Raw genomic sequence first — 27,859 nt, 5'->3', positions numbered from 1 at the left:
GGAACACTCCACGCCTCGGTCAACCACGTATACCGTGACTGCGGTTGCAGTGCGACCATCAGCTCATCAGCTGTGCACTTCCCTCCACCGTGTATGCCTCTGCAGCGACAGATAATGGCGGTCCGAAAGATCCAATCTTTCCCAGCCTCAGTCCACTTATATACTATACTATACTAACTATACTGAGCGTCACTTTATTGGGATCGCCGTGCACACGTTCTGCTAGTCAGCTGTGCATCCCCTTCTTCGACTGCCAGAGCAGGAGTCCCCCTTTTTGACTCCGGGTGCTAATTTCTGTTGCCGGCCGACAACAGGAGCCCCCTACTTATTTCACCTGCGTACGCTTCCAATATTACTAGTGATCCATGCGCAATCTACATTCTATACAAAGCATTCCTGAAGTCCAGAAACAATATATCCAGAAACACGAACAAAATTTAACGGTCTAATAATCGGCCACGTCTTTCCACTCTACAAGATAACAAATCAGGAGACTTTGAATAAACAGGCTCTCCCCTACCTTTGTTCTGATTGTCCAGGCCTGGAATATTGTAGAGTGTGAACAACAAGCCGCAAGGACTCCCTCCTTGAGAAAATCACGTTGGAGCCACTGAGAAAACGAGAACTATTTCGTAAATGAACCTGAAAAGCCAAACTTACTCCAATGCGTGTTCGTTTTTTGTACTCAAGAAGAAAAGGGCCAAATAAAGACTCAACAACAGCTGATTAGGGTTGCGATATTTTTGTTTCTTCGATTTCTGGAGTTCAGGAAATAGTATCTGGGCGGCTTTTTCTTAATCTTACGAGAAACTGTACTCGGACGAGCACAATCGAAAAATGTCGCGCTGATCTCAGCCCAGCCTCACATTTTATAGGAGGTTTTCTTTGTCAAGGGTCATGTAGGTTGAATCGGTCGTCCTTGCTCCTTCCCCCGGTCCACGTTCCACGTCCAAGGCTCACCTTCTCAGGCAGGCGGCAGTCTCTCCGTCTCTCCTGCTCACATTCCCCTGTAATCTCGTCAGTGTACAGATTGTGTGGTGTATGTTTTCACAGATCTAATTATGTGTTTTTGGTGTTCCTGATCGCGTCCCGGTGACGTCCTCCCCTGCCCAACTTGATATGTTTGAATCTTCGATGGCCTATGTGGAGAATGTGTTTTGTCGTATTTGTCCATGAAGTGCTATCTGGTTTGTCATCAGTTTGACCTGAGCAGACTGAATCTGTTTGTTCTGAATGAGAGTGTGGGTCATGAAAATACTATGTGTGCAAGTTTGAGGTCTTACATTTAAACGAAGTCATAAATTTAGCATATGAATGCATCAGTAAACACCATGACTACAATCCCAGTCAATCTTATCTATGCACTGCACTTCTACTTTAATTTGATAAATGCTTTTTGTTCAATCAATGTTGAACATATTCAGTAAATATGAACCTGCTAAATTAAATAATTGACCTTCTGTCCCGTAAGTGTTTAAAATAATGCCAGTAATCGTAATACAATCATTCACTATTAATTCCATAAATCCGACAATAAAGCATAACTTTAACTCTATTGATGAAAGTAAAGTTTCATTTAGGCCATCAAGTAACTCAGTGGTGGGCCTTCAAGGCCTTCTCGGCTGGCCAAACAATCAATAAAAAAAATGATCATAATCTTCACATTGATGTCATATTATAGCTGAGCGTTGTATTTTTAGGTGAGAGTTTTGAATCCAATCAGAATTTCGCTCGCTCGTGATGCTGGGCAGGTTTCACAAAACCAGGAGCGCGCATTATGCATTCCGAGGCCTTAAGACGCAATTGTGCGAGCATCTCTTCTGTCAAAGTCAATGAGCTTTCATATTTGTTAGACGGTTGCGATAGCCAATCAGATCACGAGTTGGTTACAGTGAGCCTTCTCGCTGGCCTTATGCTGAGGGTGATGAACGCGTTTTGTGATTGGATACTCACTCGTGAGGGGGCGGCGCTATGCCGAATCAACACACCCAAAAGTCGTAACTGGCGACCGTTCGAAAATCTGAAATATATTCTTGCTTTTTTTAAACCACAATGGCCGAAGGAGGGAAAAGTGTGGATTTAATTTCAGATCCACTTGCAAGGACATTTTCAAGTCGGACCTTTCAAGAGAAGCTATATCGTCCAACACTCACTCAGTGGTGCGTAAGTGTGTTTCTGGATATTATTTGTCCAGCCGTGGTGTCATAAATGATGGTATTTTAATGGGGATTTATTCAAGTAGGACGAAGTAGGACTTCTTTGAAGGCACAGGTATGAAATGCACTGAAGTAACTTAAAAATTAAAAGTAAAAAAAAAAATTATGTTTAAGAATGTGCAAGAAAGAAAAATGTTGACAAATGTTGATAAATAATGATATTTTCCAGGAGGTATTTATTTCTTTGTTGTTTATTCATTCAATTCTATACTTATTTCAATATTTGAGTATTGTTTTTCTTTCAATATGTAGTATATTTTGTCTTTGAAGTGTGGGTCCTTGCTGCCTTCCGGAGAGGCAGCCGAGCAAGGCTGCATTGGTGATGGAAAAGAACTGGTTCGAAAAAGATTTTATTCTCGTCACATGCTGATGTCAAAAGAAGTCTCCCCAAAAACATGCGAGCCCCCTCTCAGACATTCCCTTCTTATAGGGAATGCCCAAATAGGACATGAATATCTAATTTTCCCTTGTTGCATATGCATTCCCATCCCGCTAGTCTTCGGGATTTCCCTCCAAAAGTCCCCCAGAGGGAGAGCAGATGCGTCTCCCCGTTGATACGACCAGTCTACTCGTGACCACCTTAAATTACTTCCATACCCTGGAAGGTCACTGACCTGGCGAGAGAATTGCCCCCACCATAAACAATGCTCAGGCCTATTTTCTCTCAGGGCAGTATCTGGTTACATCGGAACTTCAGAACCAAGACTGGTCACTTCTGTGAGCTCCAGTCCCTTCATAGTTTCATAAAGAGAATTACTTCCTATATCTAAATTAGGCCATTTAAAAATACACTACTTTTTTTTTCATTTATTTCAATTTATATTTAAGCTTGCTTATGTAATAATACAATATTTATTCAATTATTTTAAGATGTAAAATTATCAACAATTTAAACCTTTTTATTTCACACTTGAATATTTCTTAACATATTTGTTCTTTTGAATATGTGTGCAATTTAAATTTAAATAAATCCATCCAGCCATTTTCTGCCGCTCATCCAGGGTCGGGTTATTGAATTAATTTTTTAGTATCTTTTATAATTCAATATTTATTTCAAGATCAGGACTCTTCTCAATTAGTTCAATATGTATAAAATGTTTCTATATTTGTTATTAATTGAATTAAGTCTGTATGTGGTTTCCAATTTTACATTTTAATATTTTCCTATTTCATTATATAAATACAGTGGAACCTCGGTTCTCGACCGTAATCCGTTCCTGAACCCTGTTCGAAAAGCGAATTGTTCGAACACCGAAACCATTCCTTTGCTGCTTGCACTGACTTTCTTTGGAGGCATGATTAGAGGCTAAAACACTTCGTACACCTATATAAAACGCGAGAGCAAAACGCAGCACGTCCGCACACGACAACAGTTGGTCACAAAGAGAGCAAGAGAGCGATCTTCACCCGTACGCCGCTCAGCATCCCACCCTCGCGTACGCACTCACGCGTCATACCGACGTTCGAACTCCGATGTTTGTTCGAACTGCGAAGCAAGAATTTCTCTATTTTTTTGTTCGGACTCCAATTTGTTTGAACTCAGAGTCGTTCGAGAACCGAGGTTCCACTGTAATCCAATGTATAAAAATATAATAAAGCATGAAAAAAAAAATTTGGTATATTTGACAAAATGATAGTTTTTTTCCGAAGTGAGATTCTGCTTAGCAACAAACCGCTTGATAGACCTCAACCTAGAAAGAAGAAATTTATTCAGAAAGCGAAATATTAAATGTATGTGAGGGGATATTTGAAGAGTTTGAGTTTTGTTCAATGGACCATACATATACGAGCCAGCCAAACACAGCGAGAAAACCAGCGCTGACTCCAGTCGCTATCAAGTTGCCAACTCCTGACATACCAAAACCATTGAGAGAAACTGAGACTATTTGCGTTTTTCTTTCTGGTTCTTTTTATAGTTCAACTTCGAGTTCAGTTTTTCACCTTTTCACACAGCGTAATGAAGGCCAGTTGAGCAAGTGGAACAAGTGATTTTATTGATGATTGTGGAAGGCAATGATTTCATAAGCACAGTTTCTTCTCACACCTTTTCCATTAAGTACGATTAAAAAGACAACTGAAAAGCATAATGTTAACAAATGTTGTTCTAGGCAAAGGCAATTAATTTCATTTACATGTTTGATGTAAACACACAAAAAACTCATCATCACTCAGACACAATGGTTCTTCTGACACTGATCACATTGGCTAAATGTTCATAAAAAAGCTTTGCAAAATTGAATTTATCACATTTTATTCAAAATCACATTTACATCTTACCACAAAGAGTCAGTTCCATCAGTTTTTTGTTTTATTTTTTTTAAGCTTCAAGGATCGCTGCTATTCTCACCAGCACAATTGTGACTCTCAGCACCCTGTTTAGTGGAGAATTTTTTAGCACAAACGCTGCAACTGAATGGCTTGTCTCCACTGTGCGTTCTTGTGTGGATTCGTAAATTTGACTTTACAGAGAAGCTTTTGCCACAAACTGAGCAGGAAAAGGGTTTTTCTCCACTGTGTGTTCTTGAGTGGATCCGTAAATGCAACTTTCGAGAGAAACTCTTGCCACAAATTGAGCAGAAAAAAGGGTTTTCTCCACTATGTGTTCTTGTGTGACTTGTTAAATGTGCCTTTTGAGAGAATCCTTTGCCACAAATTGAGCAGGAAAAAGCGTTTTCTCCACTATGTGTTCTTGTGTGCCTTGTTAAATGTGCCTTTTGAGAGAATCCTTTGCCACAAACTGAGCAGGAAAAGGGTTTTTCTCCACTATGTGTTGTTGTGTGTTTTATTAAATTAAACTTTCTCGAGAAGCATTTTCCACAAACTGAGCAGGAAAACGGTTTTTCACCACTGTGTGTTCTTGTGTGATATGATAAAGTTGACTTTACAGAAAAGCTTATGCCACAAATTGAGCAGGAAAATGGTTTTTCTCCACTGTGTGTTCTTGTGTGGATTGTTAAATGCAACTTTCGAGAGAAACTCTTGCCACAAATTGAGCAGGAAAAAGGGTTTTCTCCACTGAGTCTTCTTGTGTGCCTTGTTAAATGTGCATTTTGAGAGAATCCTTTGCCACAAACTGAGCAGGAAAAGGGTTTTTCTCCACTATGTGTTGTTGAGTGACTTGTTAACGTTGCATTATGAGAGATTTTGCCACAAACTGAGCAAGAAAAAGGCTTTTCTCCACTGTGTGTTCTTGTGTGGATTGTTAAATGTGACTTTCGAGAGAAACTCTTGCCACAAACTGAGCAGGAAAGGGGTTTTTCTCCACTATGTGTTGTTGTGTGTTTTATTAAATTAAACTTTTTCGAGAAGCATTTTCCACAAACTGAGCAGGAAAAGGGTTTTTCTCCACTGTGTGTTCTTGTGTGGATTGTTAAATGCGACTTTTGAGAGAAACTCTTGCCACAAATTGAGCAAGAATAAGGCTTTTCTCCACTGTGTGTTCTTGTGTGGCTTGTTAAATTTGCCTTATGAGAGAAGCATTTTCCACAAACTGAGCAGGAAAAGGGTTTTTCTCCATTGTGTGTTCTTGTGTGGATTGTTAAATGCGACTTTTGAGAGAAACTCTTGCCACAAATTGAACAAGAAAAAGGCTTTTCTCCACTGTGTGTTCTTGTGTGTTCTGTTAAATGTGACTTTTGAGAGAAACTTTTTCCGCAAACTGAGCAGGAAAAATGTTTTCCTCCACTGTGTATTGTTGTGTGTTTTATTAAATATGACTTTAAAAAAAAGCTTTTGCCACAAACTGAGCAGGAAAAAGGCTTCTCTTCGCTGTGTGTTCTTGCGTGCCTTGTTAATTGTGACTTTCGAGAGAAGCTTTTGCGACAAAATGAGCATGAAAATGTTTTTTCTCCACTGTGTGTTCTTGTGTGCGGTTTTAACGACAACTGTGAAGTTAATGAGTCAGTGTGACGTGCCCTTTCACCTTTGGCTTGCCCATCATCGTCATCATCATCATCATCATCATCGTCATGAGCGTCTGATAATGTGTCCTCATTATGTGCTTGTGATGGCCCCCGGTGGTCTTCATCACCTTCTGTTGTCACGTGATGACTTGAACTGCTGCTTGTAGGCTCCGCCCCTCTGTTGTCCTCACTCTCATCCTTGTTTTCAACTTCAGTCTTTATAGGGACAATGTTCAGTGGTGACTTGTTGATCTGCTCCTCCTCCTCCTCCTCCTTTTTGATGTGAGTCAAGTCTGGCTCCTCTTTCACAGAACGGAGATTGTTTTCACTGACATCTGTAGGACACAGAAAGACAAATTTGGTTTGGTCAAGTCAAAGCTCAGGCGGCGACTTTGTCTTATTTTCTACCGTGCTACCTTGACTTGTGCCTGCCGCATACGGAGCAATGCGTGCGACCCCGATTTGGACCGGACCATGGGGACATTTCACAAAATTACGTCCTACGATGTAAACCTCCCTTTAGCAGCACAGCTGTGATAAACGAGCATTTAAAAAGGAAGCATGTTGTGGCTGATGCCCGATTTCATTCCTGACATCGTCACAGACGTTTCTGGAATATGTATTCAAATTCAACTATGATACACCATAATATTTTAAGAGTTCACTGAATTATTTTGGAACTGCAATGATGCTTAACAGCCATAGGGTGTCAGTAATGAGTAACAAAGTAACACAACATTGTCATTTGCATAAATTACCAGGAACTATGAGTTGCGGGGGAGATGCAAACCACCTGGGCCACAGGAACTTTATGACCAGGAACTAAATGTTCCTGGGCTTGTTGGTAGAAAAGAGGGTTGTGGCGTACTCCCTTTTTAAGCCCATAGTAAGCCAAAGATGCAGCTGCATTCCTTGCAGCATGCGCTTGTTCACTGATGAGATCCGTGCAACCCTGGTTGGATGCATTAAATGTATTTTAAATGTTTGGATGGGGTGAAACTACGCACATGTGCACAAAACTTGAATTACACTCGACGAAGCCAGTACAAAGTTAATAAATAAATAAATAAGACCAATACGTACTTGATTTTTTTTTTTTTTTAATCTTAATATTTTGTGTTTTATCCACTAAAATTGATCAACCGCCATTAATGTTTTCGCCACAGTGTGCACATATTTTAGAGTCAGGCAGAATTCCTTCCGTAAGGAATTGCTTGAACAAGATATAAAAAACAGAAAATGTAAAATGTTAAATAATCAGTTCAAATTTTATACTGGGAAAAACATGGAGTTCACCCCCCACTATTGGTTATTCTTTGGCAATTATTTTGTGCACTGATTTTATTTGGCATAAACAAATGTTCAGCAAACCGGCAAGTAAAAGACAATATTTAAAAATAAAACGGCAATAACCTTGAACGATTTCCCCAAACAACTTAATGTTGTGATGCATATTTCTCATGAAAGAAAGTCGTTCTATACAAAGCAAATGAGAGTTAGACGTGTACAAACCTGCTTTGTGTGGCACAACACGAGGTTGCTTGCAACCTTCGTCCAGCAGTTGAAGATGTTGCTCGTTCTCTTCTTTTATTCCCCAAAGTTCCTCTTCGTACTTGGGTGTCGTTTTTGCACACATTTTCAAATGATAATTCCAACAAATCCGCACTTGATCTCTGCTTGGCGATGAGTCATGTGCCTCTTTTCGTTAGCGGCTAGCTAGCTAACAAGCTAAGCTAACAAGCTAAGCTAACTGCACCGAAAAGCATCAACGCGCGAAGATGAGGTTATCGGGACACAAAGACTTAATGAATTATGTCGTAGTCCTTTAGAGTTGCACTGGACATTCTGTCAGAAAATTACAGTCAGTTCCACACTAAATCAGAAGAATTTAGCGGTGGGATTTTTTGTTCCGGTGTGGACGGGTCGGTGGATGTGGTCGAGGTCCTTCGGAAGCTGCGCGCTTGCTAATGACGTCATGCTTTAAGCACGTATTTTTCAAATATATTTCTTTGCCTCTGTGTTTGTTTTTACACCTGGTTGTTCTCTTTTAATATATATTCTATGTAATATTTTAATTCGGTTGATAAAAAAATGTAACAAAATAATTAAAATAACGCCACAAAAGCGAGTCAGCTCCGACGTCACTTCCTCCCTATGCCCGGAGAAGCCGCTGCTGGAACAGCAGTGGGAAGGTTACGTTTCTCCTACGGAACGAAGCAACAATGCTGTGGTTCAATCGGGCTGCAAGATTGTATGAATATAATGTCTGCATATACTCGCAGTGCCTCTCAATTATTTCACGCCCGCCCCTACCAAGAAGAAAAAGATTCGCGCCCCCCCCCACCGCCAATTTTTTTCTGTCTTTGTATATTGAGATTAGATTGTCAATAAAATATCCCTTAACTAAGCTAAATTGACAAGAAATATAATTTTGAGAACTATTATAGTGAGGATCTCGAAACTCAGTACTCTGTTGTGCAAATATTGATGAGATGACAAATATTTGTCATGTTATTGTTGGAGTTGGGTCACCGTGGAAATAAGAAGTAGTTAGTAAATCAACCTTTAAAAGCCAAACTTACTCCAATGCGTGTTCGTTTTTTTTGTGCTCAAGAAGAAAAGGGTAAAAAAAAAGACTCAACAACTGATTAGAGTTCCGATATTTAGTTTCTTCCATTTCTGGAGTTCAGGAAATAGTACAAAGACAGATATCTGGGCGGCTTTTTCTTAATCTCACGAGAAAACTGCACTCGGGCGAGCACAGTCGAAAAATGCGCGCCATCTTTCAGCCCAGCTTCAGTTTTTATAGGAGTTTTTTATGTCAAGGGTAATGTAGGTTGAATCGGTTGAATCGGTCGTCCTCGCTCCCTCCCACGGCACGGGTCCACGTCCAAGGGAAGGTCCTCCCCAGGTTAGTCATCGTCTGGATAAGTTGATTCCCGTCTGGTTCCTAAGACTGGCACGCCAAGGCTGGCCTTCTCCGGCGGGCAGTCCCTCCGTCTCTCTCTCCGCTGGCATTCTTTTGTAATCTTGTCGGTGTGTGCGCGTGTATGTGCAGGTGTATGTATATGTCTGTGTGTGTGTATGCGTATGTGCATGTGCTCCGATCTCCAATTGTTCTGTCTTTCGGAATGTGTTTCTTTTGATAGCGTCTGTGTGAGTCCTCCAGTGCCCAATTTGGTATATTTCCCTCTACAGCCCATGTGGAGAATGTGCTTCGTCGTATTTGTCCATGAAGTGCTGTGAATGTGAGGGCAGCTCATGGAAATGCTATGTGTAGAGGTTATTTTAGATTCAATTAGTTTCTTCTTATTTTCGTTGTTCAACCTCTTCGTTTGGTGGCGAATAAAAACAACTTTTTACGCGTGAACAAACACTGATGGTCGAAGCACGACAAAAAGACCGTGTTGCTCCTTCGCCATCATCTTTATTTCTTCTTCAACCAAAAAACACTTTCTTCTTCGTGCATTGCAGTAAATAAAGAATTGCGCCCTCTAACGTTGACACATTTCACTCCACAAATCAAAATAATTACAAAAGACAAAGAAATGTATAATTTCTTCTCACAAACATACAAATGGCAAAAAAATAATATTTGCAATCATTATCCATAAAAATATAAACATTTGTGAAATGGCGCTAACATTCCGGCCCCTAATTGTTCTGTTTGGGCATAACAATCACAAAAATTACAAAAGCGACATTCTAAACTGTTCTATTATAGAAACCATGTAAATGTAAACGCAACACGTTTGTATTTTGAAACTAATCACATCACTGTTCCATTTCAAGCAACAGGCATAACTTGTCAACTGGCCTTTCCAAAACACTACTTTTAGTCTTAACCAAAACTCTTCTCACGTGACCATTCGAATCACGGATTGCATTTTCAACCTTTCCCATTACCCACGAACCCCTAGGTGCACTGTCATCTACAATAAGAACAATATCACCGGGTTGTAGGTTTCTTTTCACATTGAACCATTTTTGCTTTTCTTGTAGAAGTGGGAGATACTCTTTGGCCCAACGCTTCCAAAAAATGTCTGACAAGTATTGAACCTGACGCCACCTTCTCTTTGAGTGCAAATCTTCCTTTTCAAATAAACCAGGTGGTAAAACAGGTTGTCTTTTTAGAAGCAGCAAATGATTTGGTGTTAATGCTTCTATGTCATTTAGATCGTTTGAAACTCTGGTAATTGGTCTATTATTAATAATAGATTCCACTTCACAAAACAAAGTGTGAAGACGTTCATCATCTAGAGTTTGTAGTTTCAATAATGAAACAAGAATTCGTCTAACAGAACGGATCTGTCTCTCCCAAATCCCACCGAAATGAGACCCAGAAGGTGGATTGAATATCCATGTAACACCTTTTTGCAAAAGTGACTCAGCAATGTTTTACTTGTTCCAACCTTTGATTGCTTCACGCATTACCTTTTGTGCACCAACCAGGTTTGTACCATTATCTGATCTCATAACAGAAACTTGACCTCTCCTGGCTACAAACCTTCTGAATGCGTTAATGCATGAATCAGTTTCAAGTGAGTGCGCAACTTCTATGTGAACTGCTCTTGTGGTAAGACATGGAAATAAAACACCATACCTTTTCACATTACTCCTGCCACATTTAACATCAAAAGGTCCAAAATAGTCCATCCCTACGTTTGTGAAAGTGGGATTGTCCATTTCAAGTCTATCTTTTGGCAGATTTGCCATTTTCTGTTCACCAGGTTTGACTGACAACATTTTACAAATGACACATTTTGACAAGATTTTCCTTAGAGCTGCATCAGCTTTTGGAATCCAATATTTTTCTCTCAGCTTGGACAACATTACATTCCTACCACTATGACCTGTTTGCATGTGAATGTGTCTGAGTATCAAAGACGATACATAGTGGTCTTGATGAAGTATTACAGGGTGTTTCACATTGCATGGTAAAGCAGATTTATCCAGCCTTCCACCCACCCTCAAGACATCATTGTCCAACACAGGATCTAGTTTCAAAATATGACTAGTCCTTTTGACCTTTTGACCCCTCTGTAGAGTAAGGATTTCATCTTTGTAGCTCTGATTTTGACAAAATTTCACAATTTCCTTCTCTGCATCTTCCAGTTCTGTGACAGTTAAGTAACATTAATTTCTGTTCAACTTTCCCTTTTTCGATCGGCTATCACTGGATGGCAAACTTTTGCGCTCATGCGACAGTTTTAAGAGTAGCTGTTTGAATCTCAACATCCAGGCAATAGCCTTTTTTAATCTGTACCAATCTGAGTAGTACCAAAGAAATTGGCTGATTGGATCGTCTCGCACAGTATCAACAGTAACGCTCATGACCTTGACTTCTGGGTCATTCTGAATGTCTATTGATGCTACTGGTGACACTGGCCAAGATTTACAATCATCTTTAAGAAAGTCCGGTCCTTGAATCCAAGATTTGTTTGAGAGGAACTCGCTTGGTTTCATTCCTCTAGATGCATAGTCAGCCGAGTTCAACCCTGAATTTACGTGCCTCCACTGACTGACCATGGAATGATCTTTGATCAGCGATACTCTTATTTGCCACGAAAGTCTTAAATCTGGCACTGTCATTTGCAAGGTACCGCAACACTGTGGTACTATCTGACCAGAATATGGATTCCTTCAATGGCATTTTTAGCTCTTTTCTCATCATTTTGTCCATTTTCACAGCCTCAGCAGCCGCCGTAAGCTCTAATCGAGGAATGGTAGTTTGTTTCAAAGGCGATACTCGTGATTTGCCTATTACAAAAGAGCAATGCGATTCACCTCTTTCATTTGTAACACGAAGGTATGTAACCACTCCGTATCCTTTCTCACTCGCGTCTGCGAAATTATGAAGTTGCGCAGATGTGACATTTCCAAATCTGAGTGGTTTAAAACATCTGTCCACTGTGAATCCTTGTAGTTTTGAAAATTCTGACAACCAATGTTGTGACTTTTTAATCAGGTTTTCTGGAATGTCCTCATCCCACGAGGATTTCCCTCCAAAAGTCCCCCAGAGGGAGAGAAGGCGTGTCTCCCCGTTGATACGACCAGTCTACTCGTGACCACCTTAAATTACTCTCATAACCTGGAAGGTCACTGACCTGGCGAGAGAATTGCCCCCACCATAAACAATGCTCAGGCCTATTTTCTCTCAGGGCAGTATCTGGTTACATCGGAACTTCAGAACCAAGACTGGTCACTTCTGTGAGCTCAAGTCCCTTCATAGTTTTATAAAGAGAATTACTTCCCATATCTATATTAGGCCATTTAAAAATACACGACTTTTTTTTTTCATTTATTTCAATTTATATTTAAACTTGCTTATGTAATACTACAATATTTATTCAATTATTTTAATATGTAAAATTCTCAACAATTTAAACCTTTTTATTTCACACTTGAATATTTCTTAACATATTTGTTCTTTTGAATATGTGTGCAATTTAAATTATTCCATCCATCCAGCCATTTTCTGCCGCTCATCCAGGGTCGGGTTATTGAATAAATTTTTTAAGTATTTTTTATAATTCAATATTTATTTCAAGATCAGGACTCTTCTCAATTAGTTCAATATTTATAAAATTGTCATGACCCGTGTCGGGCATGTCAGTGTTTTTGTTGTTATTTTCTTCCCTCCTTCCTGCCATGTGCTTTTCTGTGCTTGTTTTGTCAGCTGTGTAGGGGCGTTTCCCTCTCAGCCTTTTCGTCCTCACCAGCCACGCACCTGTTCCCTGTTAATCATCACGCACCTGATTCCCATCTGCTCCCCTGATCACTCTGTCTATTTAAACCTCCCAGACCGACAACGCAGTGTCGGGTCATTTGCCGCATTTCATGGATTTCCACGACCGCGTTTGTTTCCTGCCCTGTTCATGCTCTCCGCCCTGGTCTCCTGTTCCTGTCCGCTTCGTTCGTTTCCGTCCCGTTTTGGTTCATTGTCCTTCTGCCAGTGTAGTCACGTTTAGTTGACCTTTGTTATTTTTCACCCTGCCTCGTTGGCCGTGTCCAAATTAACAGGCTGCGACCTCCGAAGGCCAGTTCGCAGGCTGGGTCCTCGAAGCCTAAGAAGGCTCCTCCTCAAGTAGCCTTATATGGACCGCATAACCCGTGGTGAATTTGGACAGGCTCGATAGCTACGTACAAATAATTAGGCTGCGTCCTTCGATGTCCAATATGGCGGAGAGAAGACGTCACTTCCGGTGCGACAAGAACGCTTACGCCGGTGTCCAAATTCACGCGGCCTCCGAGTACTAGCCTTATAATCTGTCCTCGTTTCCATGGAAACTCCATGGAAACGGGCCCTGAGTGAAGGCTACGATCATGCAACCTTCGCAGCCTTAAAAGCCTCGCTCTTCTTCTACGCCGTTCTACACTCGCAAGATGCAAACTACCGAAGCCACATGTTCCGCCTCATCGGAGTGCACTTTCAGATGTAAGTATAAGTTATTTATATGCAATATTAAAACATCACTCATGAGACATATTGGGCAGCAATGTTTGGATATTTAGCTCCAGATTAAGATAATTTTATTAGTTGCGATATCGGCCAAATATAACTAAGGTAGCTCTAAGAACTATTGCATAGGAAGTACGGCTGAAACATTTGAATTGTCTTATTTCTGCATGTTAGCATTATTTTATTTAATCTTTCCCTTATGTTTTAGGGAGCAAGGAGATGACCGCGCTGATCAAGCTGTGCGGGGAGTACGACAGCCTCTTTATAGGGGCCAAGTTCTCCGCAGCCACAGCATGGAGGTAAAAATACAATTACTATCGGGAAAAATATTTGACGGGTTATTGTCTTATTTCCATCCATTTAAACTCAAAATATCAAAAGGAAAACGCATAAGAATGGCGAGACCCACTATAGCAATTTTAGTTTCCATTCATCAGCCATTTGTGTTTGAATTAGATTTGCGCTAACACGCAGCTGTTTATCCTAGCACAGAATGTGCCCTGTATAAATTCCATGTACCCCCGACAATGTGCTCCCCAATTACTGATATTAATGAATAATATACGAATCACCCTCCACATTAACATGATAAAACGCACTGAAACGGTCATGAACTAATGTACTGAAGTACATAAATCTGCATGTTACCCATAACACCAGGATTTCTGACTAATATTTGCATCTTTTTTACCCGTTTTTTCTTCCTTTATTTTTGCATGCATTTTTATTTATTTAATACAGGACCATCGTGGAAAAGCTCGAGCTGCAGGGCAAAGTGACGCCCCTGCAGGCAAAAAAAAAATGGGATAATTTAAAAATGAAGTATAAAGTATGGAAGTCCACATTTCTTTTTCTTGTGTGTGAAAATGAAGATATAATTGTTTTATCTTTTTGCTTCTTTTCATATAAAGGATTGCAAAAACCCAGGCACTGGCGAAGGGGTGGCAGGGAGAGCTACTGCCGATACTTGGCCCTGGTTCGAACTTATGGATGGAGTGCTCGGACAGAGACCGTCCATCACCCCCCCCTGTCCTAATTGCCTCCATCCCTGAGGAAAGACCAGGGCCAAGTCAGGCCATCCCTGAAGAACTCCCAGGGCCAAGTCGGGCCAGGGTGACGCAAGAGGAGGAGGAGGAAGAAGAAGAAGAAGAAGAAGAAGAGCGAGGCCAACAGCCGGAGCAACGACCGAGAGGGAGAAAGCGAAGGAGAGAGGATGAAATGATCAAACTATCCAGACTCGACTTGGCAATGCGGAGACAGGAATTGGAGAGACAGAGGTTGGCAGAGGAGGGAAGGGCAACTGAGAGGAGGGAGACATTTGAAAGGTTTTTCAGTTTGATGGAAAAGTTGATAGATCAAAATAAAAAATGAGTGAAATATGCTTGGTGTTCAAGACTGAAATTTAGATAACATTCATTAAAAAGTAAACAAAAACCGGGGTACTTTTAAAACAGATGAACTAGTTCGTATCCCAGTCACATCTTGAGATCAGCTTCTTCAGACAAAAGTGAAAAAGGCCAGGTTTGTGAAAGACCAAAACTTTTACAATAATATGAAGACTCCACCATGTCTGTTTTGCTTACAAACTTAATTTATTGAAAAACTGGTGGACAAACAAGGCATAAATTAAGTACATTATAATTCACAGTAACTATTCACAGTAAATAAAAAAGCATTTCCCAGTTCAGAACTGTTGCAGGATAAACCTGAGTGTGTCAGTGCTGTTTTGCCAATTTTCGCCTGAGCAGGGACTCATTTGGAGCATGGATGGAACCCTTGTTCCAGGACCCATGACATGGATGGGGCACGAGCAAGAGTCCTGATCTTCCTCTCGTGACTTGAAGTGGGGCATCATACCGGTTGCAGTGTCCACTACATCATCCATTACGTGGGGGTTTGCAGGGATGGTCGGGGCAATAGATGGCTGCCATGTCACGACAAAAAATGGGATAGATTTATTAACCATTCATTACATTGTATATGAATCTATTTTTCCATCTTCTGATATTTTGCCATGTTTGTGTGGCTGTGCTGTTTGATGATTCAGTTAAAGATTATTTTGTGGCATATTTGATGGGATGATTGCTCAAATACCATTGTGCAGTTAAAAGTATTTAAATACCTAAATATACTCGTGGTCCTCTGGTACCTCCTCCAGGGCAGACACCTGAGCAGACAGGTGGTCCCTCCACTGCACTCCAGCGACTGTGTCAGCCACCTCTTCCACAGCAGCCTCCTCTTCCCCTTCGTCCTCCGAGGCCATGAGGTCTCCCACCCCAAGGCAGATGTTGTGGAGGACGGCACAGGCAGCGATGACCTAAAAGAAATAAAAAGGAAATGCCGTATATTGGCTATATTTGATAGTTATTGCACTGAACAGGACATGATTTGATCCTGAATAAAGAGCAACATATTGAAAGTATAAGTATCAATTATACTTTTTTTTTTTTTTACTTACATGTGGTGCAAAGGTGTGGTGGAAAAAGATGGCCCGGAATCTCACCTTCATCATTCCAAAGGCACGCTCAGTTGAAGCCCTGCACCGGCCGCTTGTAAGGAGTGATGAGGGGGAGTGGTCGCTGGAGGCACGGATACCCTCCATCTGCCAAGATGAAGTGCCCTGGAGGAGGATACAGCCCTCTTTGGCAAAGAGGGCTGTGCCGGAGGACCCTGGAGTCGTGGACTGATCCAGGCCAACCCAAGAATATGTCCAGAAAGCGACCCTGATGGTCACACACAGCTTGCATGATTATGCTGCTGAAAAGCTTGCGGTTCTTGTAGTCATGACCATCAGGGCCACTTGGAGGCTTGATTCGGACATGACAACCATCTATTGCTCCAGCAACTTTTGCAAATGCATGGTGTCTCGCCAGTCCTGCAAATCCCTGGGTCACTGCCTGAAGGTCTTCTGCAGTGTTGGGGAAGTGGATGACTCTGTGGCGAAGAGCCACCACTTCCCCAGTGACCCGGTGGATGATGTAGTGGGCAGTGGACCGCGGCATCCCAAATGCTCGTGCCACCACCCGATATGATGCCCCACTCGCCAGCCAGAAGAGAAAGACAAGGACCTCTATCTCGACACCCCATCCATGTCGTCGGTCTTGGTCCAGGAGGTTCAGCAACACTCTGAATGAGTCCCTGCTCAGGCGAAAGTCTGTTTGGAGATCCTCTCCATTGAAAAAACGATCCAACACTGGGACACCCAGGTTTATCCTGCAGTATGGACTTCTTGGCTGTTAATGTTTTGAATTAAAAAAAAAAAAAACATGAACGCATTAATTATTGTACTTGTTTCGTTTGCTTGCATCATTCCTACAGTATCACCAACTTAATTTTAATAACTCTGGCCCTAAACTCTCTAGTGGTATTCTGGTGTTTTGCCATATGTAAAAGTATGTGTTTGGTTACAAACTAATCACGGGGACAATAAAGCCGTCACAAGTATCTGAATTCATAAAAACTGTTTCAGAATGTATATAATTATATCATTTCCATTCAATATTCGTTCCATTATGAAGCTAACACGTGTACTACTGATGTTTTTAGCTCATCTGTAACAATCACGTTATAACCCTATTGACCTGTCAATGTTGGTAATAGTGTGAAAATGCTGATAGACGGATTTAAAACTTACTTCATTCCTTCGATAAAGGACAACTCTGCGATGGGAAAGCGTGATCCTCCTCTCCTCAAGAACAAAATGGAAATAAACTAAAAAGTGAAATAAAATGAAGAAAAGTTCGGGTTCCATCGTTTAAAATTAAATGATACAAATGTTTTGCTAAGCCGATGCCTTCGGTCTGGCGCTCGTCGCAGATTATCCATTGATTATCCAAGCCGTTCATAAATCCACCACAAATACGTATCACCTGTGTCGAACAGAGGAGCAAAGTACATGGGGGCGTAACGTAAATGTTGCGCCAAGCGGCCTTGGCTCCATGGAAACGAAGACCAATTCCAAGGCTGGATTCGAAGGTCGCACGTGACAGCCGTGAATTTGGACACCACGCGCGGTCGTGTTGCGCCGAAAGTGACGTCATGCGGCCGAAAAAGCAGCCTTCGGAGGTCGCAGCCTGTTAATTTGGACACGGCCCGTGTCGGGTCATTGTTCCGTGTTACCCCGCTTTGTACCCTGGTTTGCCCTTCGGTTGTCGCCAATTAAAATCCCTTTAAGTTACCCTTATCCCTGCCTCCTCGCATTTTGGGTCCACCACCTTCTCGCCGTGCGGCGATTGCATCACCTCCTCCTCTTCTTCGCCGGACGGCGGATCGTGACAACAGCATCTTGGCACAATCTATTTGCAGAGAAAATTTTGCGAGAAGTACCCTTTTTCTCCTGTTCTTTGTGACATTGTTCAAGTCATGCAAAGTAAGATATTTGGAAGGCTTCTACACATGGTTTTTGTACTTTTATTTTCCATTGAAAGTAATGTGTACCACTTGGTCAATAAAGAAAACAGTTATGTATTTCCTGCATTTCTTTTGATTTTGGTCCACGGGCGTGATTCATCGTTATCGAGGTAAAATTGCTCATTTTATTGCGATATTGATTTTAGGTCATATTGCCCAGCCCTATATTCTCTCCATCACAATTGTGTCTCTCAGCCTGCCATTTAGTGGCGAATTTTTTAGCACAAACGCTGCAACTGAATGGCTTATCTCCACTGTGTGTTCTTGTGTGTTTTATTAAATGTGACTTTTCAGAGAAGCATTTTCCACAAACTGAGCAGGAAAAAGGTTTTTCTCCAGTGTGTGTTCTTGTGTGTATTTTTAAATCAAACTTTCGAGAGAAGCGTTTACCACAAACTGAGCAGGCAAAAGGTTTTTCTCCACTGTGAGTTCTTGTGTGTCTTGTTAAACTTGCCTTTTGAGAGAAACTTTTTCCGCAAACTGAGCAGGAAAAGGGATTTTCAACACTGTGTGTTCTTGTGTGTTCTGTTAAATGTGACTTATGGGAGAAGATTTTACCACAAAATGAGCAAGAAAGAGGTTCTTCAGTGTGTGTTCTTGCATGCTCCGTTAATCGGAACTTTAGAGAAAAGCTTTTGCCACAAACTGAGCAGGAAAAAGGTTTTTCACCACTGTGTGTTCTTGTGTGTTCTGTTAAATTTCCCTTTTGAGAGAAGCATTTTCCACAAACTGAGCAGGAAAAAGGTTTTTCTCCAGTGTGTGTTCTTGTGTGGATTGTAAACGTTGACTTATGCAGGAAGCTTTTGCCACAAACCGAGCAAGAAAATGGTTTTCCTCCACTGTGTATTCTTTTGTGTGCTATGAACCTTGCCTTTTGAGAGAAACCTTTTCCGCAAACTGAGCAGGAAAAATTTTTTTCTCCACTGTGCGTTCTTGTGTGCCTTGTTAAATGTGACTTTACAGAGAAGCTTTTGCCACAAACCGAGCAGGAAAAAGGTTTTTCTCCACTGTGCATTCTTGTGTGGATTGTTAAATCAAACTTTCGAGAGAAGCATTTTCCACAAACTGAGCAGGAAAAAGGTTTTTCTCCAGTGTGTGTTCTTGTGTGTATTTTTAAATCAGACTTTCGAGAGAAGCGTTTACCACAAACTGAGCAGGCAAAAGGTTTTTCTCCACTGTGAGTTCTTGTGTGTCTTGTTAAACTTGCCTTTTGAGAGAAACTTTTTCCGCAAACTGAACAAGAAAAAGGTTTTTCCCCACTGTGTGTTTTTCTGTGCCCTTTTAAAGACAGCTTTGAAGTGAATGAGTCAGTGTGACATGCCCTTTCACTTTTAGCTTGCCCATTATCATCATCATCGTCGTCATGAGCGTCTGATAATGTGTCCTCATGATGTGCTTGTGATGGCCCCCAGTGGTCTTCATCAACTTCTGTTGTCACGTGACGACTTGAACTGCTGCTTGTAGGCTCCGCACCTCTGTTGTCCTCACTCTCATCCTTGTTTTCATCTTCAGTCTTTATAGGGACAACGTTCAATGGTGACTTGTTGATCTCCTCCTCCTCCTCCTCCTTTTTGATGTGAGTCAAGTCTGGCTCCTCTTTCACAGAACGGAGATCGTTTTCACTGACGTCTGCAGGACACAAAAAGACCAAGAGCTTGTTAAACAGCACAACTTGTCAAGCCTACCACAGAAGAAGGTTCTGGTGTTTGAAGGTGACCCGCTAACTTACAAGTCATTTATTTGATCATTTGAACTTGCTGTTGAGAGCAAAGCTGATACCTATCAAGACATGTTCTACTACCTAGAGCAATATACCAGTGGGGAAGCGCAGGAGCTAGGGCGTAGCTGTGAGCATATGCCATCTGAAAAAGGCTACAGAGAAGCTAGAAGGCTGTTGAAAAAACACTATGGCAATGAGTTAAAGATTGCAAATACTTATATGGAGAAGGCATTGAATTGGCCTAGCATCAAACAAGAGGATGGTAAAGCGCTTAATGCTTATGCGCTGTTCCTGACAGGCTGTGAGAATACAATGGGAGACTTGGAGTTCATGGAGGAAATGGACAACCCCACTAATATGCGAGCTGTTCTTTCCAAACTTCCCTATAAATTGCGTGAAAAGTGGAGAGTGACTGCCTTTGATTTTGAAGAGAAGGGGAGAGGACGTGCTAGATTCTCAACCTTGGTCAAGTTCATTGATCGCCAGGCAAAGATCATCACAAGTCCCCTATTTGGTAGAATGTCAGAGCCTCATGCAACAAAGGAAGGAAAGAACAAAAGAGACTATCATTGCAAGAAAAGTAGTCGGCGGGAAGGTAGCAGTTTCGCTACAGGAGTTGAAGCGCCACAAGGAGAAAAGGAACAAAATGTAACGGTCAAGAAAACTGTTAATGTTGCTATGCAGAAGCCTTGTGTATACTGCCAAAATAAACATACTATGGCGGAGTGCAGAAAAATTAGAGAACAACCACTTCAGAAAAGGCCTGTGCTTTGGATGTCTTTTCCCAGGACACCTCAGCAAAGACTGTAAAAAGAGAACATGGTGTCAAATATGTTTGCAAAGACATCCAGATTTGTTGCACATAGAGAAGAAGGAAGACAGTGCGCTTACTGATAAGAAAAAGGACAATGTGGCTACTGAAAGGAGGACAGAGAACTGCTCGGAGAGTGAAGAAATCTCCAACGCATGTGTGTCTCATGAAGCTTGTTCCTATATTGGGGCCGGAAGCAAATGTGCATTAGCGGTCTTGCCTGTCAAGGTCAAATCTAAGAGAAGTGATAGATATGTGGAAACATATGCCTTTATAGATCCTGGCAGCACCGCAAGCTTTTGCACGGAAGACCTTCTAAGAAAGCTGAAACTCAGGGGCCGAAGAACACAAATTCTTCTCAACACCATGAGCTGTAGCAGGGCAGATGACAATAATGTGTTGAAGACATTTGTCTTGTCAGACTTACAAGTGTGTGGGCTGGAGGAAGACGTATACATCGACCTGCCTAGAGTATTCACCCACAGCTTCATTCCGGTTCAGAAGGAAAGCATTCCCAAACAGGAAGACATTGCATGTTGGCCTTATCTGAAAGATGTGACTCTGCCTCAAATCAATTCTACAATCGGCCTGCTCATAGGCAACAACGTCCCGAAGGCCATGGAGCCATGGCAAGTGATTCATGCTGAAGGAGGTGGTCCCTATGCCGTCAGAACCGCCTTAGGATGGGTAGTAAATGGGCCTCTACGAAGTTTGAAAATGGAGAGCCACACTGGAAAAACCCACACAGTCAATTATCTTTCAGTTGTGGAAATAGAACAGTTGTTAAGACAACAATATGATGCAGATTTCCCAGAACGCATCTGTGAGGAGAAAGAAGAAATGTCAAGGGAAGACTGCAAGTTAATGACTCTGGTGAACAGTTCTGCTAGACTGGTGGATGGACATTACTGCGTGAGCCTGCCACTAAGAAACGCGGCAGTCAGGATGCCAAACAATCGCTGTATCGCCGAACAGCGCGCCATCAGCCTGAAAGGGAAATTGAAACGACACGCAGGTTTCCATGAGGACTACAAGACATTCATGAAGGACGTCATTGATAATGGATATGCTGTCAAGATTCCCAAGGAGCAGTTGCTGCGTGAGGATGGCAGAGTGTGGTACATTCCTCACCACGGGGTGTACCACCCCAAGAAAAACAAGATTCGTGTTGTCTTCGATTGCACAGTAACCTACAGAGGATTCTCTCTTAACGATGAGTTGCTGCAGGGCCCAAATCTTACCAACACCGTGATTGGTGTTCTTGTCCGATTCAGGCAAGAACCAGTGGCATTGATGGCTGATATCAAGGCCATGTTCTATCAAGTCAAGGTGCCTGAAGAGGATGCAGATCTTCTCCGGTTCCTGTGGTGGCCAGAGGGCAACCTGAGTGAAGAGATGGAAGAATTCAGAATGACTGTACACCTTTTCGGTGCTGCATCTTCACCCAGTTGCTCATCTTACGCCTTGAGGAAAACAGCTGAAGACAACGGAGGAACAGCATATACGGAAGCAGTAGATACTGTTCTCAATAACTTTTACGTGGATGACTGCTTAAAGTCAGTCCCCTCGGAGGCTCAAGCAATTCAGCTTGTGAAGAATCTAAGAGCATTGTGCGCCTTGGGTGGCTTTAAGTTGACAAAGTGGGTCAGTTCCAGTAAGACTGTTCTGAAGACCATCCCAGAAGAGGACCTTGCAACTGGGATGAAAGACTTGGATCTAAGCCACAACATTCCTCCCATGGAGCATGCTTTGGGTGTCCAATGGTGCACCACCTCAGACAGTTTTAAATTTCAACTGAATGTTCCTGAAAGGCCTATGACAAGGCGCGGGATTTTGTCAATAGTCAGTGCACTATACGACCCCCTAGGATTCTTGGCGCCAGTTATTCTTCCCGCGAAGCAGATCCTGAGGACCCTGTGTGAAGAAAAATGTGGCTGGGATCAAAGGATCAAGGACTGTCATGCCCACAGATGGAAAGAATGGTTGGCAGAGATTAATCTGCTGGAGGGATTCACCGTAAGACGGTGTGTGAAGCCAGTGACCTTTGGACCCGTGCAGTCGTCACAGTTACACCATTTTGCTGACGCATCAGAGACTGGCTATGGCACTGCTACCTACCTGCTCTTATCAAACCAGTCTGGGAAGAAGTGTTGCACTCTTTTGATGGGAAAGGCTAAAGTAGCACCTTTGAAACGTGTAACGATCCCACGGCTGGAATTGACAGCTGCAGTGGTGGCTGTGAAGATGGATCAGATGTTGCGGCGTGAACTACAAATGCCACTCCAAGACTCCATCTTTTGGACCGACAGCACCACAGTTTTGAGATACATCGACAACGAACACAGTCGCTTCAAGACGTTTGTTGCAAATAGGGTCACAATGATAAGAGAACATAGCAATCCTTCCCAATGGCACTTTGTAAAGTCCAGCGAAAACCCGGCGGACCATGCTTCAAGGGGAATGCAGGTGAAAGATTTCATCAAAAGCAAGACTTGGTTGCTAGGCCCAAGTTTCCTTCTGATGTCGCAGAAGGATTGGCCTGAAGCACCTTTGGTAAAACATCGACTCCAAGATGACCCTGAAGTAAAGTCCTATGCCTTGAAGGTTGAAGAGGATGGACAGGAAGGGACGCTGGCGTTGAATGAATTGATACTACATTACTCAGAATGGAAAAGGTTGAAAAGGGCAGTGGTGTGGATGCTCAAGGTGAAGCAGTTGCTGCTGCACCTGAGGGAGGAAAGGAAGGTCTTCATGGACAAGATCAAGAGGACTGAGAACCAGCGAAGCCGACAAGAGCAGCTGGTAACAGAGCACATGAAAGGATTTCGGCTGACACTTCAGCCAACCCTGCTCACTATAGAAGACCTAGAAGAGGCTGAGAAAGAGCTGATACAGTTCAGTCAGCAACAAACTTACCCTGAAGAACTGTTTGCCTTACAAAGCGGTGGACATTTGAGAAAGACTAGTCCAATCTACAAATTGGATCCTTTTCTGCAGGAAGGAATCATGCGGGTAGGCGGACGGCTCTCCAAATTATCAATGCCAGAAGAGATAAAGCACCCCGCGATTCTATGTAGAAGCTCTCCGATTGCTGCTCTCATCTTGCAACACATCCACAAAGAAATAGGACACTGCGGCCGTAACTACATGTTGGCCAAACTGCGCACAAGGTATTGGATACCTCAAGTAAGCTCAGCAATCAGAGGCATCATTTCAAGATGTACTGTCTGCAGACGACTTAACAGTAGAACGGGAGAGCAGAAAATGGCCGATCTGCCATTGGACCGCATCACACCAGATCAGCCTCCATTCACGAACGTAGGAGTGGACTTTTTTGGGCCTTTTGAGGTCAAGAGGGGACGAATCCATGTAAAAAGGTATGGCGTACTCTTTACCTGCCTCACCACAAGGGCCATCCACATCGAGATTGCCCACAGTCTGGACACAGACTCTTGCATAAATGCGCTCCGCCGCTTTATCTGCAGAAGAGGTCAGGTCAAGATTATGCGGTCAGACAATGGGACCAATTTTGTTGCTGCTGAGAGAGAGCTACGTGAGTCCCTTCAAGAATTCAACCAACGACAAATTTCTAATGCAATGATGGAGAAAGGTGTGAAGTGGATCTTCAACCCGCCCGCAGCTTCTCATCATGGTGGTGTGTGGGAAAGACTGATTCGCACGGTGCGAAAGGTCTTGAATTCAATCGTCAGGCAACAGTCACTGGATGATGAGAGACTGTTAACCGTCATGTGTGAGGTGGAGTCTATCATCAACTGCAGACCTCTCACCCTGGCATCAGATGACCCCAGTGATCTTGACGTTTTGACACCAAACCACTTACTACTTCTGAAGGCACAACCCAACATTCCTCCAGGAATCTTCTCCCGTGACGACCAGTATGCTCGAAGACGATGGCGGCAGGTGCAATATATTGCAGATCTGTTTTGGACCAGGTGGCTCAAGGAATACCTGCCATTGCTCCAGAATCGGCAAAAGTGGTCGAGACCCAGGAGGAACTTTCAAGAGGGTGATGTCGTCTTGATAGCAGACAAGGCCGCACCACGCAACTCCTGGATGGGATGATGGGCCGGGTCCTAAAGACCTTGCCTGATGCAAAGGGTGTGGTAAGACGAGTAGTGGTGCAGACGAAGACCAGTCAGCTGGACAGACCAGTGAGTAAGCTCTGCTTGTTTCAAGAGTCAACATGAAGATTAAGGACTCATACACTGGACTCAATTGATAATTTGATCTTTGATAGTTTAAGTTTGTGATAAAGCAATCGTAGTGAAACACTTAAGATTAAGCGTATCTGGTGTTTAATGGCTCTTGAGGTATTTAGAATTATGTAATTGTTCCGTCCATAGCATAAACAATTAGGGGCCGGAAATGTAAGAGCCATATTGAGGAATGTTTTCTAATTTGGAATTCATTATTATTATTTAAATATTACTGAGATGCATAATTGTATTTTATGAAGGAAGAAATTTTAGTTTAGCATTGCGTGTCTTAGAAACGGTATTGATTACCTAACGAGCCACACGTGAGAAGGTAGTCATGTGACATGCCGTATAAATAGTAGTCATGTGACGTGCCTAAAACACACATTCAGAAGGTCGGGTGGTGGTGACAAAGTTTTTCTGACCGACGCCAAGCAGCGACTTCAATCCTCGACGCCAAGCAGCGACTTCAACCCTCGACGCCAAGCAGCGACTTCATTCCTCGACGCCAAGCAGTGACTGCAATCACCGACAACCAACAACGACGCCGATCAACGAACTCTGACAGCCACTCTGACAGCCACACCAACGACGCTGGTCAACGAGCGCCGACAGCGGCAACCACGATCAGCGACCTCAAGCCACATCGATCAACGACCTCGACCACGTCATGTTTGAGTTATGGAAAATTAGTAAACTTGTGAAACGAAGATCCTGAGTTGGAAGTTTTGTCGCGTCAGGCTAGTTATTATTCACCCGCTCCTACAGTGGCAAGTAAACCCGAAAGAGTTGCCACTACACGGACTGTAGTTTTTGTAACAAATGCCCTGAATCTGTTATTCACTTATTTTGGTATTGCCCTTATGTTCATTTGTTATGGCAGAAAGTGTGTGATTTTATACATAATAATATTGAAAGTGATATAAGAATTGCTTGGAAAAATGTATTGTTTGGTTTCTTTGAAGATAACATGGACGAAAGAGATGTATATTATTTGATAAATATTTTGATTATAATGGTAAAATACCATATTCACTCCTGTAAATTTCGTGGAAAGAAACCATGCTTTATTGTTTTTTACAACGATTTTCAACAGTACATCCATTCCATCAAATATTCTTTTAAACAAAAGGCTCATAAAACAATAGAGATCTGCAAAAACTTGAAGGTGTTTATATAGTCCTATTTTTTCTGCCCCAAGCAAGTTGTTCCCTAATATCTTTATTTATTCTTTATTTATTTTATTTGTTTCTATTTCTCCGTTAATCTATCTGTATTTTTACTTAATAGTTATATTATTCTTTTCCACTATATTCATGATCGTTTTCTTGTTCAATTGTTCGATTTACTATAATGACTTTTACATTTGTCTAATTGTTGTATTTTCTGCGGTTTGCAATAAAAAAAAAAAAATAATAATAATAATAACGAATGCAGGGAGAGAGCCAAGATGGCTGCGACGTAAGAGAACGTATGTTGTTCAGATAGTCAAGGGGTTTTGTGATTAACACCAAGTTATGTAAGTACAAGTTGATTTTTTTTCAGCTTTCACGCATCCAAACTTGTATTTTGAAGTGAGACACGTGTTCTTTGGATGGGAAAGGGAGTTAAAGGGAAGAAAAGGAAGAAAAGCAATAACTTGTCGACAGCGGAGTCCTCAGTCATGCCCAGCGACGACACAACTGCCGCGGTAACAATGGAAGAAGTTGATGGAAATATGGAACTTTCAAGCTTTAAAATGCCCCAGAACGGTACTCCAAAAAAAACCGGCACCGAAAAGAGCAAAGTGAAGATGAAGGTGGTATACTAGCGGCAATTAAAGCTCTATCTGCTAAACACGATGAGACCTTTCAGAAAATTTCAACCATTGAGAAAACAACGGAGGCCACTTCACAAGAGCTTGCAAAACTAAATGCGACAGTCCAACAACTAACGTTAGATGTTAGACAACAAAAAGAAAAAGGAGTACAAATGGAGAAGGAAATTAAGAAACTCCAGGCTGAAAATAAACTCCTGAAAGCAAGTATTGCAGAGAGCCATCGCTACAGCCGTCGCTGGTCATTGAAGATTCACGGAATAAAGGAAGAAGACAACGAGAATATCAGGTCCAAAGTTATCACCATCCTGGAGGGAACTGCACCATCCACCCGAGGTTGCTTGAAGGAGGGGATTGACATCGTTCACCGCATTGGACAGAGACGTCCAGACGGCTCGACTCGCTCAACTATAGTCCTGTTTGCTTTGCGACGACACCGGGATGCTGTTTGGAAGGAGGCCAGAGATTCCAAGTTTCTTCTTGACAACAAGCTGAGGATCACCGAAGCTTTGTCCCCAGAGGATAAAGCTTTGGCCTTTGGTTCAGAAAGCAAGAGAAAGAGGGGAAAAAGCTGTTTTCCGTGGTCCTTTCGTCTTCATAAATGGGAAGAAGATGGACTTTCCACAGGTAACTTAAAATAAATTGATCTTTTTGACTAAAGTGGGCTAATCCGGAACAAAACTGTAGAATGTTTGAGACTGTGCAGACTTTCATTGGACCCCTTTTGGAGACAATTATTATTTAATGTGAACTTGATTTTAAATAATTTGTTATTTTAATTATTTGGTTGTTTTATAGTTTATAATTTATTTAATTTCTACACTAGTATATTTCGAATACAAGGTTGTTTTGAATTTTATAGAAAAGATTCGTTTTGATTACAAAAGGTTCCTTATATTTATGTGCGTGTGTGTGTGCGTGTATGTGTGTTTGTGTTTGTTTGTTGTTGTTTTTTTTATATATCTTCTGTCTTACTTATTTATATATATTAATATAAACATTTTATTTAATTATTATTCATCTATTTATTTATTCATTTATTTATTTTCTTTTTATATATTTATTTATTATTACGAAACTCTTTTTTTTCTACAAACCATTCCTATACTTTGTTGCACTAATCACTCGTCCTACAACTGTCTGACATCTTCAATCACTAAATAGTCTACACATACTTTAGATCCTTTATTCTTCAAATTTGTTTAACTCACGATTGTGCCGTGAGAGCAAAATGTTCTTTTACTAAATGCTTAGATAATTTAAATGGTTGTTAATCGCCACCTCTTAAGATCTTTATTTTCTAAA

The 27,859-nt window shown here is 41.8% G+C and overlaps 1 protein-coding gene across 1 annotated transcript; it reads right to left on the bottom strand.

Annotated features, from left to right (window-relative positions):
- Positions 1-4,290: 4,290 nt before the first annotated feature.
- On the bottom strand, positions 4,291-8,018 carry LOC148341758 (uncharacterized). The gene is made up of 2 exons (XM_088288662.1): positions 7,631-8,018; positions 4,291-6,453 (listed from the first exon to the last, which is right to left on the bottom strand). The coding sequence occupies exons 1-2, from the start codon at positions 7,752-7,754 to the stop codon at positions 4,541-4,543; spliced, it is 2,037 nt and encodes a 678-aa protein (XP_088144788.1). The 5' UTR covers positions 7,755-8,018; the 3' UTR covers positions 4,291-4,540.
- Between the last annotated feature and the right edge of the window lie 19,841 nt (positions 8,019-27,859).

The sequence above is a fragment of the Idiotropiscis lumnitzeri genome, chromosome 2, assembly GCF_059441095.1.
Source record: "Idiotropiscis lumnitzeri isolate Australia: NSW breed Sydney's pygmy pipehorse chromosome 2, RoL_Ilum_1.0, whole genome shotgun sequence".
Taxonomy (NCBI): domain Eukaryota; kingdom Metazoa; phylum Chordata; class Actinopteri; order Syngnathiformes; family Syngnathidae; genus Idiotropiscis; species Idiotropiscis lumnitzeri.
This window is presented reverse-complemented; position numbering and strand designations above follow the sequence as displayed.